General features: G+C 34.6%; 1 protein-coding gene across 1 annotated transcript in view; it reads left to right on the top strand.

Moving 5' to 3' along the window:
* The window catches only part of ARG2 (arginase 2), a 90,052-nt gene that overhangs the window by 62,199 nt on the left and 5,663 nt on the right, over nucleotides 1-22,190 (top strand). Inside the window, exon 7 of the mRNA XM_068127935.2 lies at nucleotides 19,934-20,070. Coding sequence (XP_067984036.2) covers nucleotides 19,934-20,070 — 137 coding nt within the window. The remainder of the gene's footprint in view (nucleotides 1-19,933; nucleotides 20,071-22,190) is intronic.

Here is a 22,190-nt window from a genome sequence, read left to right as displayed (position 1 = left end):
TGGCTTAGTCGTAAGGGGCATGGCTTATTATGAAATACCTGAAATGGGGGTGTGGTGTTTAAATGGCAAACATCACAAATGTGAAAAATATCAAAAAAGCCTTAATGAAGAAATAACCAAAACAAAGTAGACAGGAAGAGTTACATTCAAAGTACACCAAACCATACCAAATAAATAAGTAACATATCCTCCAGCGCACGACATTGCTGGGGCACCAGTAGTGTAATAATGTTGCTTCTGGGACACCTCCGTTTAACATGGGAAATCCCTATCTAATGTCATTTACCCCCTTGTCTTTTTCAAAAATCATAAACACCTCTATTTCTCCCACCCTCATCTTTATGAACCTTTTGTCTGTAGTACCTATCCTTAATGTTGTTCATTAGACCACTCAAACACTACAAATATTTGTTTTCTCTTATAGACCTATCATCCTTCTTCTACATATCATCTGGCAGATTAATCTTTGACCCACTCAAACATTGACCCATTCACTTCCATATTAATTCTTTCCCTCCCTCATTGCCCCTAAAGACCTCTATTTCTCTCACCCTGTTCTTTACGAACCTTCTAACCTTTTGACATGTTATCCTTATTCATTAGACCACTTAAACACCTGTGATCCTTCTGACCTCATGGACCTTTTAACCTTTTACTCTTAATATCATCTGGTGAATATAACCCACTCAAACAACGACCCTACAAATATTTGTTTATGCGTGGGAAATAATTTAATTCTCCTACAACTCTCTTCACCATCTAATATATTAACAAAAAATATGTTTGAGTTTGGTTCTTTATTAAGATATTTTAACTGAGCTAAGATAAAATGGTAAACCTCCCTCAATGTTCTTGCTTGAGCGCCTCCAGTGCCACATACCATTTTTAAATTAAAGTATATATTTTCCTGACAACCATCAAAGTTTTCCGTCCACTCAAAAATATTTCCATCTTTTTTACCCAATTCACCGGTATTTAAATTAATTCTCTTATTTGTTTTGTGAACTTTTTTACCAGTTGCCTTTTCAATTATACCTATTTGATATTTTTCACATTCATTATGTTTTCCATTTATATACCAAGGTTGATTACACCTCCACTCTTTAGTCTGGTTGATACTTGGTTCTATCATTTATATAATAGTAAAAAAGGCGGCGGTAGCCCGTTAAAATCCCCAACCCCCCCCCCTTTTTAACTTATCACTTATATATATCTTATCACTTATATATATCTTATCACTTATGTATATCTTATCACTTATATATATCTTATCACTTATATATATATCTTATCACTTATATACTTATATAACCATAAGGGAGACTATCAATTCCATTTTCTAAAATAAACCTCTTATCATCAAAAGCCCCCAATGCTTTCTTATTTATCTCTTCTGAATATAATTGATGTTTATAACTTCTTATTCCATTAATCTTTCTAAACTCTTCTTTCTTTGTTGTTAAACAGTTATAATAATCCTTAAAGTTTATTGTTTCTTTAATAACATTTTTCTTTACACCTTTTAACTTCTTATCAGTCTTTTCAACGTTATTCACAATGTATTTATAAGCATAAGCCTTTGACCTCAATCCCACAAATTCACTCATAACATTTCCTCCTAATTCATCCTTGAACTTTCCAATCACCTTTTTATTTTTAGAAGAGAACAACTCACTCTCTGGACTGTAATTACTCGTGTCATAGATATTAATGTCTCTTTTCATGTCTGAATAAACATCGTTGGTATTAATTTTCAAAATAAAACTATCTGTATCCATATAAAGTAGATTAACATCATTTTGATATTTCTTCCTCAAGTTATTATAAAAGTAATCATACATTAATGACTTTGATAAATCAAGAATTGTTGTTCCAATATAAATAGGTTTGTTCATTTCAATACTCTCTTTAATCAAATGGATCGCACAAAAGTTCTCAGTAAAGACCTCAGCTCGAGTAAAACTCGGTCTATTAATTAATTTTGATGCTTGTTCCCAAGATGTTGATAGTCTGATATTTTGTCTTTTCCTCACATTCTCCATAGTCTTACCAAAGACCGCATTATTCATCAATTTATAAAAGTCTTTCTCAAAATCTGTTTTTGACTCTGTTCTTCTTTGTGTATTAAAATCAATGTACCCCTTTAACCAATGACTTTGATTGAACTTTAGAACCCTATGGATCTTCTCTACTCTTAGACCTTTTGATAAATATTGTCGCAAATTTCTTTGGTGTAGAACATAATTTTTCTTGTTATATAATGTAGTAAGTAATTTTTCTGTTGATTCACCTATATCAAACGATCGTTGATAATCACTCAACCATTCTTTCTTTGGACTTGCTTTCTCACAAGCAAATGGGAGATCTTTGTGTAGGTTATGGAGTTCCTCTGGATATTTTAAATCAATTTCAAAATAATAACCAACTTTTTCTTCATCCAATTCTTTTTGTGTAGAGATACATACATCTTGTAAAACGTTTTTGTAGTCTTTTTCCTTTACCCATCTAAGTTTTCCATAAGGAAGAGCCTGAGACATTGCCCAGCCATACAGGTTGTTCGCGTCATAGTACATCAAGTAAGAACTCTCTTTCGTTGGATCATAATTTGGAAGATATTTGTTATTTGCTTTTGCGTATCTACTCGAGCAGACTTGTGAAATTCCACCTCTTTTTGCCTTTTCAATCATCAAAAGCATATCAACATCGGTTATCAAATCCAAATCTTGTTTTGTCATTTTCAACATCGCACTCCAGGCCAATCCAGGTGCTGTGTAGTAGTGAGCAGGATCCAATCCATATCCAGTGCGACAAACAGATCTAAAGGCTTCAAATACACCGGCCAATAAAAGCACATCAGTTTTGAGATACAAATCGTGATACTCGCCAAGATTCTTGATGTTATATTTTTCCCAAACATTTTGTGCGTGTACATAATCTTTATCAGATATATGACTATTATTTAATTTGTTATAGAAATTTTCTTTTGAAGGAAGTTGTGTTTCATTGAATCTCTCAAATGAGTCCATATAGTCATAGGGGTAAATTCCCTTTTGTGTTAGAAAATCTTTATCTAAAAAATACTCTGAAAGACATGGAAACTCTTTTAGATTTTGAACCAAGTTAACCAATGGACTTGCCATGAATTTAAATGTATCAAGAAATCTGATATGAGTAATAGGAGATGTGTGAATTGTTTTTGTGAATGAAATGTATTTCTGATCCGTGTTTGGAATTGCTGAGATACTTCCAGAAGTCTTTGAGAGTTCCTTGATAAATAGATGTGTATCATAATGAGCGTTGTTATGAAGAAAGACAGGAATGAAAGAGGGGAGTTGATAATTAATATTACAACTTTGATGAGCCGGACCTCTATATTTACCAGTGAGATGACAATGGTCTCTAACCTTTAGACCTTTACCAATTTTCTCCTCACAAATATGACAGACATTGTTTTTTATAAATTCCCTTTTTTCTTTACTTGTTAAGGACATTGGTTTATTGGTTTCTCTCATTATCTTGGTTAATCGAACACAGTCTTTTTCTAGTCGTTTCACAAACTCCTCTGGGGTATTTGAGCCTCTATACATCTCTAACTTGTTATATTTATCACCAACGGATGATTTGATATAATAACAAAAACCACAAGGAGTATGTTTTTGATATTTATTTGTGTATGATTCTTTTGGATCTTGAGAAGCAGTATCAATTTTTTCTAAAATACTTTCAAAATCAGCATATATAACAAATGGATGTTTGATCTTTTTATTTTCATCTTTGAATGTGATCTTTGAGCCTTCTTTAGGCATATTGATTACCGTTGATTTATGTTCGCCACAATAATTTGAATGTTTATCTAATCTTTCTTGTGAATTGAAGAAGTTAAGACAACGCAAACAAATATATATTTTATTTGTTCTCTTACAGACTTGTGGTTTTATTAATTTAGCAATATCTTTGATGTATGTATAATGTGAATTTTCGTCTGAATTAAAATATAGAAGATTAATATGAGTTTGTTTACAACTGTCAGAAAGCTTTAAAACCTGAATGTTGTTTGTTTCTGTTAGACCATAAACATTAACTGATAAATTATTCATCTTTTCAAATTTAGGAATATCATTTAAAGTCATCGGAAACTTTAGATCTTTCGTATTTAATGTATTCTCATATTTTTTATAATGAGATACTCTTTCATCATGAAAATGTGGAGGATGTAAGTGTGCTAAAATAGACCAGAGAAAACATTTATTGTCTTTATTTTTGATATTGATAACTGCTTTTCTATTTTTGATAACACTGGGTAAATCAATGTAAGAAGAAGCTTTTAGAGGATCTGATTTAAGAATATGAATGTCTATGTAAATAATTTTTCCTATATTGAATCCACTTCCTACGATTGAATTATCCACATCTTGCTCTTGTTTAATAAGTTCATCATAGACTCCTGATGTTTTAAAATCTTGATATGAAGATATAAAGTGTGGCTCAGTTCTCATGTATGGTGCATCTATAACTCCTTCATCCTTTGTCATTTCTAATTTTACTCCCATATAAAATTTAAGTGGTTTCATTTCCTTTAGTGTTTTTTCAATCAACGTTTGAACAGCAGGTTTAACTATTTCTACAGCATCAACTATAGACTCTGGTTCAGGAGGTTTGAAGTTAAAGACTCTTATTTTAATATGTCCTTTGAATGCTCCATCAGAGTTTTTAGTTGTGATAAAATTTGATAAATGTAGATTTGTTTTAAGATGTATTTTGAAGCCTTTCTTGAGGATATTTTTATTACATGTAGAACAGTGTTTTGTTTCAGGTGGAAGAGGGGAAAGTTTGTTTAAAATGTTGTATGTATGTTTTGCGGTGAGAATATGTTGTTTATAATATTTTACTTCCTTCTCGCAAGTATCACAATAAACCATATTTATAGCGTGAGAAAACGTGGTGTTTTATATATATCACTGTGCTTAAAATAAAACACTTTTGAGCTTTACAGCTCCGTTTTATATATATCGCTGTGCTTAAACTAAAACACTTTTTCACTCAGAATCATCTAAGTCATAACTATCACATGAATACTCAGAATCATACTCAGAGTCATCAATAAAGCTACTCTCATAACTATCATTTGAGCACAAACTATTAGTATCATAACTATCATCTGTGTTCAATGAAATACTATCATCACCATCGTCCAAGTTCAATGAAATACTATCATCACTATCGTCTGAGTTCAATGAAATAGTAAAATCTTCACTGCTGTATTGACTCATATTTAATTAGCAAGAAAAATATTCCCATCAATATCTATATACTTTCTTTCATTAACAGATTCAATCTCTACAATTTTTATATCAAAAGTTATCTTTAAATAATCTCTAACTATCATAGAACGAAATGACATTTCACCAGAAATATTAACATCATTCATTTTACTTAGATCTACACCCTTTGGATTATTAAAGAAAATACAAATGTCTCCTCTAGAATTATTAATGGTCTTATCATTCTTTTTCAAAGTATCGTGGTCAATCACTTTTTCAAGCTTTGAATAAATTGCCAGGAGTAGAGGAGAAACTTTTGTTAGATTTACTTCAATGGATGTCTTTCCAGGTATAGTTAGAGCTCTTCCTTTAAATGAAATAGAGGGGCTCATGTTATTTTCCATAACTGGTTTTACCCAAAAATTTCCATATTTATCTTTGTTCAATTTAACATCTTTGACATATTTTTCTATATCTTCCACCGAAGTAGAGATTGATTGAAATTTGTCTTTTGTGCTTTGAAACATTGTATTTATTAATGAATAAACTTGCGTTTAGTTTAAGTAAAAATTTACCACATAAATATGATAAGTTCTGAAGGATATTTAGAATTTCCAGACTCTCCATATGATAAATTAGAGAATTGTCCGGCTTGTGATAGAGTGGGGCTTAATGATGAGGATTCATATAAACAATGTATTTTCTGTGATTTAATTTTAATTAATGATAATAAGAAATATAAAAAAATATATAACTCTTTTAAATTAGAACCAAAAATGAATTACTTTACAAGATTAATAAGAGAGATGAATGTTAAGTATTGTGATGATAATACACCATTTCTTTCAAGGGAAGAGACTAATTGTATTGAGGAAATGTATAAGGGTTTAATGATATTTATTATTCAAAATAATTTTAATGGAAATGTTAATACAAGATACTATATAAATAAAATAATGGATTATTTTGAAATTAAACCCGAACTCAGGATAAAATATAGAGTTTCTCAAATAGCTCAAAAAAAGTTGGATAACTTGTTTTCCAAATATATAAATGAATGATTTTTTACCCGTTTGGGAAAATAAGATAAAATTTAATAACCATAAAAACATTCCAAATTCATTGAGATGTCTAATAGTTGGTTCAAGCGGATGTGGAAAAACCTGTTTACTTTTAAAGATGCTCCTTGGTTCTAATTTTTTAGATTATGATAATTTAATAATTTTTACAAAGTCAAGTTTTCAACCCGAGTATCAACTACTCTCACAGGGTTTTAATGCGGGTCTTAAAAAGGAAGACATTATCGGTTTATTTAAACTTCAAAACAAACTAAATGATTATAATATTGATGATATAATACAATTATTTTGTGATACACAGAAATCAAAATCGAAACCCATAACTTGTATTCTCAGTGATAATACGGATGATATACCTTCACCTCAAGATTTAGATAAATCAAAAAAGAACCTTGTCATCTTTGATGATTGTGTTAATGAGAGAAACCAAACAGTAATGGATAGCTACTATACAAGAGGGAGACATTCTTCTTGTAATTGTATATATCTTAGTCAATCATATTTTCAACTCCCTCGACGCTCAATAAGAAACAATGCCAATACTTTTATTTTATTTAAGTTAAATTCAATAGATGTAAATAATTTTTGGAGAGATAATTGCTCTACGTTATGTAGTAAAAAAGAATTTGAAAATTATATGAAACACACGATTGGAAAATATAAATATATTGTTGTGAAACAAGATGAGATACTAAATGATATTTTTCAATAAATAAATACAGAAAATGAATACTGAAGAAAGAGAAAGAAAGTTTAAGGAACATCAACAATTAGTTTCAAAAGTTGTTAAACAACAGGAAGAGATAAAGAAGAAACGGAGACAGAAACTAACTGGTGAAGAAGCCTTTGAAAGAAAACAAGAGAAATTCTTTAAACCACTTTTGAAAACTCAACACCCGACAGTTCCCACGGTAGAATTTACTCCGAAAAAACTTCAAATGCTCAAAGATTTTAGTCAGATAACAAAACAAGAACTTGGTGAATTAGAATATGATGACGAGGGATTATTTCGGAAACTTGAGCAGGTAAATCAACCCCCTAATTATGTTGTGGAAGCTCTTCAAAACAATGAATATTCTGCGGGTTCAAAAACCAGAGCAGGTCTCATTCCAACAGAAGAACCAGCAGTGTTTCATCTTGTGGAAGAAAAGGTATTGATATTTAATGATGAATTGATGTTCTTGAGTTCTACTCAACCAAATGTTAAATTAACTCCAAGATTAATGTTTCTTCTAACAAACCCCGGATTCAGCGGTTCAAAATATTTTGAGGAACCACTTGATATGGAAAGAGAGGAAGATAGGGTATATATTGAGTTGTTAAATACACTTGATTATGGAGTTTCTGTTGCTGGTAAAAGTAAGAAGAATGAGAAGGAGAAACATATTATTGATGCTTTAAGTAAGCTTGGTTCGGGTGTTAGTTTTCTTCCAAATGACCCATCACAATTAGTTAATAGGCTATTATTGTTATTAGGTAGTAAGAAGGCTGGAAACAACAATTGTTTTAATGAATCCTCAGCCATTTTAGATCAGTTGATGAACATGAAAATAATTAATAAATGTCAATACAAAGATATTTTATTAGATATTAAATAAGATGAGAAGCACAATTCTTAGTTTTAATTTCACAACGAGCGATTACACAGCTTCATTCCCTTACCCACTACAACTTGACCCCCTTACCTCATATGAGGCATCTTTGTTGTCAATGGAAACTTACAATACCCTTTTTAATATCACAGAGAAAAACAACAAGTTTAGTTATAATCCAGGCACTGCCTACAAAACTATAACTGTTTCACCTGGAGCTTACGAGATTTCTCAAATATCTTCAGAAGTCTCTCGCCTTATGAAAGAAAAAGGTGATGAACCAAAAAATATTGTAATAGATATTCAAACACACACTTCAAAATCAACTATTAAACTGAAAAATAATTATAAAGTTGATTTCACGATTGAAAATTCGTTCAGAGAGCTATTGGGTTTCTCTTCAAAAAAGATTGAAAATAACGGGACGTTTTACAGTGATAATGTTATCCAAATATCCTCCGGTATAAATTCAGTATTAATTCATTGTGATTTGATTGATGGTGCTTATAACGATGGAATAAGAACAAATACAATATTTTCATTCAGTGCATACTCAACCCCGATTGGTTATAAATTTAATATGGAACCAAAAAATCTTGTCTATTTACCTGTGTCAGGAAAAACCATATACAGAGTAAATTTTAGGATAACCGACCAAGATAATCGTATGATATCCTTTAATGATGAAATTATATCCATCAGAATTCACCTACGTGAAGTTTTTCAATAAATAAATAATGGTTATTGTAAGAAAACACGAGTTGGGAAAATATAAAATAATTACAGGGGAGGGCATGTTCCTTTCACCAGACTATACAAGGTATGTGGGTAAAGGATACTATAAACCTAAGAGACAACGGGGTGTGGGTCATCAATTTCGAAATAAAGGAGATGGGATAATTGATACTCTAATGGGTATTGGTTCAACCATTCTTAAACATAAAGACCTAATTGGTTCAACTGCTTCTCTCATGGGAAATGTAGCAGGTGTTGTAAAGAGTATAAAAGATGCTCAAAAGGAGTCCCATAAATTACAAGCAATCAAAGAAATTAAAAAAGGTAAAACTCAACTATCTTCACAAGAACGACAAAAAATCATTAAAATACTTGGGTCAGGGTTTCAACAATTTTAATACTATATAAATACAAGTATGGAAGCGATTGATAGTATCTATGATTTGGATGATACGATTATCATTTCAAACTCTACTAAAAAGGAAGACTATTTTAAGGTAAATGCTATTACAGGAACCGACTGGAATTCAAACGGAACAAAAAGTTTTGAAATAAATAATCAACAAACTTACTTGAATATAGCTGATAGTTTCTTGCTGTGTAAATTTAAATTCACTAAGGCTGCGAATAATACTAATGCTACACTCGTAAATGATTTCTTCTGGAAAATGTTTGACAGTGTTCGCCTGTATATTGGAACACAAGAGGTTGAAGCGGTTGATTATGTCTCTGCTACATCTGAAATGATGAAATTTACACTATATTCGTTTGGTGATAGAATGGGTAAGGGAGCTGTTGAAGGCTTTATTCCTGATATGTCAACGGGAACAAACACAGACCCTGGTTATAGTCAAAGGAAGTCAATGTATAATGATGACGCAAAAGCTGAGAATAGTTTTACCGTAGCAGTACCTCTTAAAGGTATATTTGGATTTTGTGATTATGATAAAGTTTTGTATGGTCTTAAAATTAGATTTCAACTACAAAGGAATGATAATGTAAATAGATTGCTTTTTGGGGCTGAAAATGCTTTTGGCGACAATAATAAATTTGTTATTAATGATTTGTGTTGGTATATCAATGAATATACTCCTAATCTTAAAACGGAGGAGATGTTAAATAGAAGACTTAACTCAAAGAAACCGCTAAATGTATCATACCTTAAAAGAAGATGTCAACACGTTAAACTGGAACACACTACCTACACTTGGAATTTGGGTGTTCTTGAAGGAAAGCCACGATACCTATGGCTCATTTTTAAAAAACCAGATGGAGAGGAGGGTACTAATAAGAATAATGCGCTGAGTGATAATGCTAAGGTGAAACAACTTCGGGTTTCTCTTGATGGCACATTTTATCCGCGAGATAGATTGGAAATTGATTGGGAAAAAAATGATTATGCGGAAGCCTACAAGTCCTACCAAAAAGTGTGTGAAAGTAATGGTAATAATGATCCTATTTTGGATATGGTTGCATTTAAAGGTTTATATACAATCTACGCAATTGACCTGAGTTCTCAAAAGGAAACTATAAAGTCTAATCGAGTGGATACTTCTCTATACATTGAAAGAGGGGAGAATGAAGAAGTTGATGCTTATTGTTTGCTTTTGGAGGAAACAGAATTACAGATTAATACAGATAATGGTGTTATGATTAATATCACATAGGTTTTTTCTCATAAATAAATGGTAGGGGTATATGTTAATCAAATCAATCTTAATAAATTAACATCTTGTATTCAAAATCAAAAGCCTTGTATTATTAATGTTAATACAATTCAAAGAAAAGGAGCTGTAAGAATTGATGTTTTACTCACACACACACAAGTAAAAACACTAAATGATGTTGGATCACTTAAAATTAAAATGACGAAACCTATGTTAAAGAAATATTCAATAGACGAGTCAAGAGGAGGATTTCTCCCGTTTCTAATTCCTTTATTTGCTGGTTTAAGTGCGGCGGGAGCATTGACTGGTGGTATTTCAGCAGCGGTAAAAACTGCTAACGAAAGGAAGGCACAACTAAAAGCTCAAAAAGAATTGGAAAGACATAACAAGGAGTTGGAGAAACAAATTAGTGGAAGTGGTGTAATTGTAGATTTTGCTCAAAAACTTGAAAGTCTACCTGATAAAGCTAGATTGTTGGTTGGTGATATGCTTTCCTCTATCGCTCAAGCGGGTGTTAAACTAACTAAACGGGGTAATGGATTGTATCTTTCTCATAAATAAATGGATAAATGGTTTAAACAATTTGGAAAGAATACAACGTCAAATATAGAACTAGCCAAGTATTGTAAAACACTAAAAATTGATAATGTGGTAATCTGTATGAGAGATGAATTAATACATATAAATAAGAATACAAAGAATATTATTATGAATTTAGACACACAGAATGGTTCTCATTGGGTTTGTATTCATAATAGTCAGGATAAATATTATTTTGATAGTTATGGTATGCCACCACCTGTTGAAGTAATACAATTCTTACAGAATGGTGTTTATCAAACATTTCAAGTTCAAGAAATTAATTCTAAATGTTGTGGTCAATTATGTTTATATGTATTATTTCAACTCAACAATAATGAAAATTTTTATAATATCATTTTTAATCTAATATAAATGACTTATGTTGGAAAAGATGGTTCTATCTTTGGAAAATCCTCCCAGGATATTGATTTATCAAATTATTATACAAAGGCACAGGCTGAACGACAAAAATATAGTATAAGTAAAAATATTAATATGAAGAATACTTATAAATTAATCAATTATCCAAACCCTACAGATGCGAATGACTTAATTAGATTCAGTGATTTATCACACTTGTTAAATAAAACAGCACGTTTTGTGAAACAAGTAAAATTTACAACCACAACACCTGGTTATACTGACCATACACCTTTCCTCATTGAATTTAACTACCTGCTTACAATTGAATTTTATAAAGAAGGACATTTAGTTAATATGCGAATTAATAAATGGGGGTATGATATGCCTGATTTAGGGTATAATTGGTCTTTTTCAATAAACTTAGAAGACCTACATGATTTAAATCAGTCTCGTAAAGAAGAATATTATCCACTTGGTGAAGATAAGGATTTATGTGGAAGTACAATTAGTAAACAACAAATACGTGATTTTAAGAAAATAAAAATATATGATAGTATAGCGATGGTTCGCATGACAAAGAAGGAAGGTAATGAGATAAGGATAGAAAGCCGAGGAATACAAACCGATTTGGTAGTGGGAAGATGGGGTGGTATTACCTGTCATAATATTAATCTCACATATATTTCTGATACATAAATGGCAGGAAGAAGACTACAAGAGAATTATAATTTTTGTATTCAAGGATACCTACAAGAAAAGGGTGCTCGGTTTTACATACCGTACGAATTGGAACATACACATGGAAATTTTGTCATTAAAAACTGGCCTTATACTGATATTGTTAAACCCACAAATAGAGACTTGTTTAAAGTATTAAATAAAAATGAACTTCTCAAAGTTATGAAATATAAAACTCTTTTAGAAATCGTCAACAAATCTTATTGGTATCCTATTATGAGAAAAATAATTATAGATACAAGAATATCTCAAAATCCAGATGAGTATATGTATAATATTCTTTGGGGTTCAAACTCAAGGGTAGCAAGGGATGAGGAAGGAGTTGAAGAAGAGAAGGAGGAAAGAGAGAAAAAGGAGAAGGAGGAAAGGGAGAGGGAGGAGAAGGAGGAGAGGGAGAAAAAGGAGGAGAAGGAGGAGAGGGAGAAAAAGGAGAAGGAGGAAAGGGAGAAAAGGGAGAAGGAGGAAAGGGAGAAAAGGGAGAAAAAGGAGAAGGAGGAGGAGAGGGAGCAAAGAGAGAGGGAGGAGAGGGAGATGGAAATCAGTGAGATTCATAAAAGATTGAGTGTATTAAAGCAAATAAATCAATCTCAACGCACCGAAGAGGAAATTAAAGAATTAACAACTCTTATGAAGATAATGGTTTCAAAAATAAGAACGTCAATGTCTTCAATTTCAGGGAGGAGATTTAAACGAGAAAGTGGTGAAGAAGAAGAAGAAGAAGAAGGAAAAGATTATGTGATTGATGATGTTGGTGTCATTGACTTTAGTTAGTTTTTATTTGTAAATAAATGGAGGAGAGAGTGAAGGCATTCCTTAGGATTCTTTATGTTTTAAAAATAAAGATTGAAATGTATATGTTGAAAACCAAAAAGGTTTTGATACTCTGTCGGAATTTTTCTGATAAATAAATATGAGTTATTGTCTCAAATGTAAAAAGAAAACTAAATCTAAAAATATCTCTTATGTTAAAGCTAAAAATAATAGAGTTTATCAAAAAGGAATATGTCAAGTATGTGGCTCTAAAAAGTGCCAATTCATCTCTCCTAAAAGAGGAGGAGACATACAAAAGTTTCTGTCAGGAAGTAAATTTACAACAACTGGAATTCCAGGGGAATTACACCTTCCAGGGTATTCTTTCTGTGGTCCAGGAACAAACTTGGATAAAAGATTAGATGAGGCTGACAATCCTAAACCTTGGTCTAAACCTACAAATAGGGTTGACGAAGTGTGTATGAAGCATGATATTGCTTATGGGAAAACCACTACGTTGACTGAAAAACATAAAGCCGACAGCGAAATGTTGTATAATTTGTCTTTGATACAAAATCCAACGTTGAGAGAGAAAGTTGATAGGTTTATTGTGAGAAATTTGATAAATGCTAAATTGAAACTTGGTCTTGGTTATTCCTCAAAAAACTATTAGGCTCTAATGATGCCATCAAGACTGAGGAGCTTTTGGCTGAAGAATTACACAAACCTATAATCACAAAGTTTAAAAGAAGGAAGGTTTATTCTAAATACACTGACCACATATGGTCCGCTGATTTAATTGAATTGAATAATGACAGGGGATACAGGTATGCTTTAACCGTTATTGATTTGAGGAGTAGATTTGCCTGGGTTGTCCCTTTAAAAAATAAAAGGGGTGATACTTTAATGTTAGCCTTTAAGCTAATATTTGATCGGGATAAAAGGAAACCAAAGAAGTTATGGACTGATGAGGGAACAGAGTTCTATAACAAAATATTCATGAAATTTCTTAAGGGGAAGGGTATTAAATTATACAGCACCTTTAATGAAGGAAAGGCAGTTGTTATTGAGCGTTTTAATCGTACTTTAAAAGAGAAATTATATAAAAAATTCACACAACTCGGTTCTCAAAAATGGGTGTATTTAATTCAGGATATTGTAGATAATTACAATAATACAGTTCATTCATCAACACAATCAAAACCATCAGAAACATTTACAAAATTAGAATATGAAAAGGAGATTAATTTGAGAAAGCCCAAGTTTAAAGTTGGTGATATTGTAAGAATATACAAATGGAAAAGTCATTTTGAGAAAGGTTATACACAAAAATGGACTCGTGAATTATTTAAAATCATTGATGTAATGGATACAGTCCCTTGGACCTACAAATTATATGATTTAAATGGAGAAGAAATCTTGGGTTCATTTTACTCACAAGAATTACAAAAAACACAAGTAAGCAGATAATACCCTTGAAAATAATAAATAAATAAATAAAATGTAATGGGGATACGTTTTTAAATCTGTGAACCCCAAACACAGAATCCCACAACTTTTTAGTTGGGGCTTAACTTTTGTGTGTGTATAATGGGGATACGTTTTTAAATCTGTGAACCCCAAACACAGAATCCCACAACTTTTTAGTTGGGGCTTAACTTTTGTGTGTGTATAATGGGGATACGTTTTTAAATCTGTGAACCCCAAACACAGAATCCCACAACTTTTTAGTTGGGGCTTAACTTTTGTGTGTGTATAATGGGGATACGTTTTTAAATCTGTGAACCCCAAACACAGAATCCCACAACTTTTTAGTTGGGGCTTAACTTTTGTGTGTGTATAATGGGGATACGTTTTTAAATCTGTGAACCCCAAACACAGAATCCCACAACTTTTTAGTTGGGGCTTAACTTTTGTGTGTGTGTGTATGTGCGAGTGAGTCATAATAATATACAAACCCTAACCCAACCCAAGCCCTAACCCAACCCCATCCCTAACCCAAACCCATCCCTAACCCAACCCATCCCTAACCCAACCCCATCCCTAACCCAACCCCATCCCTAACCCAACCCCATCCCTAACCCAACCCCATCCCTAACCCAACCCCATCCCTAACCCAACCCCAACCCTAACCCAACCCCATCCCTAACCCAACCCCATCCCTAACCCAACCCATCCCTAACCCTCACATTCAAAATCCCAACCCTAACCCAATCCCATCCCTAACCCAACCCCAACCCTAACCCTCACATTCAAAATCCCAACCCTAACCCAACCCATCCCTAACCCAACCCCATCCCTAACCCAACCCCATCCCTAACCCAACCCCAACCCTAACCCTCACATTCAAAATCCCAACCCTAACCCAACCCCATCCCTAACCCTCACATTCAAAATCCCACCCAAACCCTAACATAATCTTTCTTTTCTTCTTTTTTAAATACGTATTTCTTTTTTTTTTTTTCCTCTTCCTCCAATTCTGTCTTTCAAGGCTTTTAAGTTTGAAGAAGTAGAAATGGGAAGAAAGAATTTTCCAGCATTTTCTTCCTCGAACTTTCTTGATATTGCTTAAATCAAGCGTCATTAAATAAAGAACATTGTTCATTGCTTTAGAATCCAAAGAGTCTCCAAGAGGAACCCCACAGGTAGAGTCTCCAAAATAAAACCAACTTTCCAAGTTCCCAAGGTATAACCACATTCCTGTTGAGCCTCCAAGATAGGTATCACATTCCGAGTCATCAAAACAAAACCCCCATTCCGAGTCTCCAAAAATATAACCATATTTCCAAGTCCCCAAGGTAAAACCACAATTTTCAGAAATATTGGGGGTTTCCGTGATAAGTCTCACATAGTATAACTGCGGACCATCAGGGAAAACTTCCCTTTCCCAATTTTTTAGGGTTTCTATGATGTGTCTCGCATAGTATAACTGCGGACCATCAGGGAGAACTCTCCTTGCCCAATTTTTTAGGGTTTCTATGATGTGTCTCACATAGTATAACTGCGGACCATCAGGGAGAACTCTCCTTGCCCAATTTTTTAGGGTTTCTATGATGTGTCTCACATAGTATAACTGCGGACCATCAGGGAGAACTCTCCTTGCCCAATTTTTTAGGGTTTCTATGATGTGTCTCACATAGTATAACTGCGGACCATCAGGGAGAACTCTCCTTTCCCAATTTTCAGAAATTTGTGGGTCTCCAATGTATGACTTGTATTCTGGCTCATCAAGGTAGAACTTGTTCAGTGGGTTTTGTTTTGATAACTCACAACAAGTATCATCATGGTAAAACTCTTTTTCAGGATTTTGTGGATCTCCAAGGTATAACTCTTTGGCTGGGTCATCAAGGTAGAACTCGTTCTGGGGGTCTTGGTTGTTCAAAATGTCTTCAAACAAAAAAATAACTTCATCCCAAGTTGTGTTAAAAGCAGAATTTTCATTTCGTATCTCAGATACAATTTCCTGTGAAAGAAAATAACAATGTATTAATTTAATACAATATTTTTTATTTGTATAAATCAAGCTCTATGAATATTAAAATAAACTTTGTTAACTCTTACACGAGTCTCATCTTAAAAAAAAAAAAAAAAAAAAAAAAAAAAAAAAATAAATAAATAAATAAATAAACAAACTTACCTCCATTGATAAGAGGTTCGAGTCCAGTTCATCAATCTGAAGGTTGAGTTCTACACAGGTAGTAGGACTCCATGGAATAGCAAAGTTATCCCATTCCATTTCGGCATAGTAGTCCATTCTCAAGTGAAGCAGAAAGCGTGTTTGAAAAAGCCTGTGTGGTCGGTGCCTTTTATAAGGACTGGGTGTGTCTTCCTGTGGAAATTCCCTGGGCGTGTCTTAACTGGAAATGATGTGATGGAAATTCTCTGAAAATGATGTAATGTATTACCTGGAAATGATACAATGCTGAAGAGTTTATAAAGTGGGTGGGACTTAGCAAAAGTGGGAGGAGCTTAGCAAAAGTGGGCGGAGCTTAGTAAAAAGTGGGCGTGGCTTAACAAAAAGTGGGTGGGGCTTAGTAAAAAATGGGCGTGGTTTACCAAAAAGTGGGCGGAGCTTACCAAAAAATGGTATGTGGCACTGGAGGCGCTCAAGCAAGAACATTGAGGGAGGTTTACCATTTTATCTTAGCTCAGTTAAAATATCTTAATAAAGAACCAAACTCAAACATATTTTTTGTTAATATATTAGATGGTGAAGAGAGTTGTAGGAGAATTAAATTATTTCCCACGCATAAACAAATATTTGTAGGGTCGTTGTTTGAGTGGGTTATATTCACCAGATGATATTAAGAGTAAAAGGTTAAAAGGTCCATGAGGTCAGAAGGATCACAGGTGTTTAAGTGGTCTAATGAATAAGGATAACATGTCAAAAGGTTAGAAGGTTCGTAAAGAACAGGGTGAGAGAAATAGAGGTCTTTAGGGGCAATGAGGGAGGGAAAGAATTAATATGGAAGTGAATGGGTCAATGTTTGAGTGGGTCAAAGATTAATCTGCCAGATGATATGTAGAAGAAGGATGATAGGTCTATAAGAGAAAACAAATATTTGTAGTGTTTGAGTGGTCTAATGAACAACATTAAGGATAGGTACTACAGACAAAAGGTTCATAAAGATGAGGGTGGGAGAAATAGAGGTGTTTATGATTTTTGAAAAAGACAAGGGGGTAAATGACATTAGATAGGGATTTCCCATGTTAAACGGAGGTGTCCCAGAAGCAACATTATTACACTACTGGCACCTTAGGAGCCTGGCGATGCCGCAGTGCAGCACATGGAGACGGGATTGGAAGGGAACAGTGTACAATAATCGATTGATTAATTGATTACTTGCGTAATTTAAATAAATAAATAATCGTAAAATAATTAATTTCTTAATCAATTGGCTAATAGCATACATAAACCATTACTGTTTCATCCGAATCTGTAACTTTTTAAAATTAATGAATTAAGTAATTAATCTAAAAATTAAATAATTAATCTATTAATTAATGTATCAGCAAATCAAAAATACCCTTTATAACCAAATTAATTGGTAATTGTCATGTCCAAATATCAACTTCCTAGCTCAAAAGGTGCATGAGATATTGCCCAGATGAAAAAAAAAAAAAAAGTACTTAATAAATCGATGATAATTAAATAATTAATCAATAAATAGATTAATCAAAAGATAAAAATACTCTTTTTGCCAAAGCACGTGCTCACTATTGTGCCCCAATTTCAGCTTCCTAGCTCAAAGAATGGCTGAGATATCGCTCGGACAGAAAAGAAAGAAAATGAAAAATCACTCAAAGAGCGACACTTGGCAAAATAGAACAAAGTAGGTTTGACACTCGGTAGAGCATCGTTTTGACTTCACACATAATTAGTGGTTTAATTCAGTGACTTGATCTGCAAATCACCTTCAAATTTTAAGTTAATCGGATGAAAAATTACAATTTTAGAAATTTGATCTATGTTGACATTTTGGCCTATGTTGAACTCAAATATAATTGGTGGTTGAATTCAGTAAGCTGATTTGCATATCCTATTCAAAGTTAAAGTCAATCGGATGAAAATTGAGGGTTTTAGAAATTTGAGAAAAAGTGAAGTATTCTGACTCGACGATAAACTGTCATATTGGTGCTTCAGAGGCAGGGCATTGCATCACATATCTAATCTGGGTGTGATTCTGACCCGACAATAAACTGTCATATGGGTGCTTCAGTAGCAGGGCATTGCATCGCCCATCTAATCTGGGTGGGATTCTTTACCGCTGATAAACTGTCATATTGGTGCTTCCGAGGCAGGGCATTGCATCACATGTCTAATCTGGGTGGGATTCCGACCTGATGATAAACTGTCATATTGGTGCTTCAGAGACAGGGCATTCCATCACGTCTAATCTGGGTGGGATTCTCACCCCGTCGATAAACTTTCATATTGGTGCTTCCAAGGCAGGGAATTGCATCACTTGTCTAATCTGGGCAGGATTCTCGACCGCTCATAAACTGTCATATTGGTGCTTCAGAGGCAGGGCATTGCATCACATGTCTAATCTGGGTGGGATTCTGACCCGATGATAAACTGTCATATTGGTGCTTCCGAGGCAGGACATTGCATCACATGTCTAATCTAGGCGGGATTCTTGACCGCTGATAAACTGTCATATTGGTGCTTCCAAGGCAGGGCATTGCATCACATGCCTAATCTGGGCAGGATTCTTTACCACTGATAAACTGTCATATTGGTGCTTTTGAGGCAGGGCATTGCATCACATGCCTAATCTGGGCAGGATTCTTTACCGCTGATAAACTGTCATATTGGTGCTTTTGAGGCAGGGCATTGCATCACTTGTCTAATCTGGGCAGGATTCTTTACCGCTGATAAACTATCATGTTGGTACTTCCGAGGCAGGGCATTGCATCACAAAGTATCTCAACCCTTGGATCATTTGAAATATCCCTCACTAGATTTGCACAAATACTTCTTAGACCGGTGTCTCTTCTTCAAACACAGTTTACATGAAAGATCCTACGGTTCCTTTTGCCGAGTAGGCAATTTATCGGCTGCATCCTGAATGAATTACAAATTCCAGCCTAAATCACCTTCAGTCTCCTCCCTAATATGAGGATTATTGATCAGAAAATTATTCAAATTCACTTTCTGACGAGTCTGAAGTTAGTTGTGCGGCCATTATCCTTTGCGTGCTGAAGCAATCTTTCCGTTGAATACGTCATGCAGATGACGTCATGACCAGTGTTTTCTGCAATTTTCAGCGGAGGAACCTGCCAGGTTTGCAACTGCTGTAATGCCCCAAAAAATATTCGAATAAAAAACCACATTGTTCTTTTTTTTTAAATTGCTTAAAAATCAATTTCATCACATAAAAAAAAAAATCTTTGTCTGTGGACCTTAGCATTTGTGCGCATTAATAACAAGGATCATCATTAAGCTGTCTGTGCAAAATAAAAACAAACAAGGACTCGGGACAAATGAACAGGATGTATGGTTTGAAGCTGAGAGATCATGAAGTGTCAAATTGTGGCCGCGGGGTTGACACTTGGATCATTTTTCCATGCACATCTTAATCATCTTTTAAACGACTGTTCCTGCCGTGGGTGTGTCTTAGGATTTGTTCGCTTTCTTACCTCTTGCTCACTATCGCTGGCAGTTCCAAACGTTCAATTCATCTGAGCTTCGACATTGATGCTTTTGATCCGAGCGTGGCGCCCGCGACGGGCACGCCCGTGCCCGGAGGGCTGACCGTGCGTGAAGGCATGTACATCGCTGAGGAGCTTCACAATTCAGGTACATTTCCTCCTCAGGTAGATTTCCTAAATCTAGTCCAAATAGATGCAAAATAAATACTGTGGCGTGTGTGTGCGTGCACGCACGTGTGTTTATCGTTATGGACACAAGGTCCGGGGGTTGCCACGAGGGGGTTCCTTGCACCTTCGACCTGACCTCTGGACCTGAGAACTCCACGGTCCATTGGGTTGCTAATTAACAGTGGACATCGATTGAAACGACCAAACCGAGTATGGTTCTTGCTCCTTTTTTAACGTGTTACCTTACCGGTGGTTTGGTGATCCCAATTTGGGACCGTAGCCTCAACGGTCACCCGTCGATTATGTACGGCCAAGTGTACTATGGATGGCTGTTGGCTAATTACGGAGCCAATTAGTGGGGCAGAACTTTGCGTCTATGCTTACACACTAAGTCAGACCAATGAAGGAAAGGCCAAAAGTAAGCAGGTCATAAGCATTTAACAGTTCAAAAGAAAGTACATTTATTTACAAATCACAACAATGAGCATGTATTTACAGGGCAAGATTTACAACAAACACGTGCAGTATTTACAGGGCAAGATTTACAACAAACACGTGCAGTATTCAAAGGTATAAAACAAAAGTGATTCACCCTGTTAACTCTTATGCAAAAGCCCTTTACGCAGCCTTGCCTATCTAGGGACGAACAACACTTGACAGGCGCCATCAATCATCTGGGAGAGTAAATTTAGGAAGATGAGTAATTAAAGGCAGAGTGGAGCAAGGGCACGACCCCTGGCTCACACAGATAGGTGGGTTTGCGTGAATCCCAAGTACGAGACAAGAATGGCTGTGGCTTTCGTGGTCCAGATAGGCAAAACACTAGAACCGTCGCTTCTAACTTGATCAGTTGTGCCAGGTTAGTCGACGCCCGTTCCTATGCCAATGGCATCCCACGCCATCTGTCACAATGATGATGCCATCTCATTACATCATTTTTATCAAACTAAATTTCTCATGGCTAGTCAATCCCCATAACTGCCACTTATAACTGTGAGCAGTGATTTATACGTGGGTGCTTACAAAACTGCGAGCCACAAGGAATAAAGTTTGATAACTATGATGTCATCCACATGGTTTGGCAGCCATATTGTAGTGAAGGAAAACATATAAAAAAAATTTTTTAAAATCTGAAACCACTTCACTGATTGATGCAAAACTTCAAATATATCATCCACGAGCCATAGGGAAAAAGGTTTCATAACAATGATGTCATCGAGGGGTCAATATATGATTGAACCCCCAAAAAATTGATACAAAAGGTTTTTCAATGGATTCTGGTACCATTGGGCATGCTAAATAACATTCTAAAAATCTAGTAACATCTGACTTCCGGAAAGGGGTCATTTTCAAGATGGCGTCCAAGATGGCTGCCGAGAGCTTAAAATGGCCATATCTCAATTATTATTCAACCTAGAAAGGTGGTTTTGGTGTCTAACCCTAAGTTTTAGGGCCCAAGGAATCCAATTGAATCAATAAAATTAGCATCAGTTAATTATTTATTGACAAGTCCAAGATGGCATCCCAAGGTGACATCCTGATCCACTAAAATGGCTCTGTCGAATAGTAGTCAACCTAGAGAGATATTTTCAGTGTGTATACCTAGGTTTAAGGCACCCAGGAAATCATCAAAATTACTTAAATAAGCACAAAGTAATCGGGTAATCCATTAAGCCAGGTTTACCAGCCCATAAGGCATTTGTTGTCTCATACAGTTAGTCGCTATTCATCGTCATCCTATAAACTGGAGAGCTATCATTGCAGGAGGTTATGAGTTATGAGCTCAGTCCTTTCCCTCCTGCCCTCTTTGAAGCCAGAAACGTCTTCCGAAAGGCTGATAAGCCACAACTAGCTCACGCGATCTGTGATCATGCAAGTGATGCCATCCTAGATTCTGTACCAGAAATGGAGATCCACGTCCTTGATGGAGGTTCACTCCTTCACAGAATACCATGGAAGAGTGGAGAAAGCTATGGTGAAATAGCGCAGTTGTATGCTGACTTCACCATCCAGCATTATGGTTCAGCTACGACCATTGTCTTTGATGGCTATGAGGAAGGGCTGTCCATTAAAGACAACACGCATCAGAGAAGAGGACAC

This window comes from Myxine glutinosa, chromosome 9 (genome assembly GCF_964187855.1).
Source record: "Myxine glutinosa chromosome 9, kmMyxGlut1.1, whole genome shotgun sequence".
NCBI classification, from domain to species: domain Eukaryota; kingdom Metazoa; phylum Chordata; class Myxini; order Myxiniformes; family Myxinidae; genus Myxine; species Myxine glutinosa.
The sequence above is the reverse complement of the archived record's forward strand: the minus strand, read 5'-3'. Positions and strand labels throughout refer to the sequence as shown.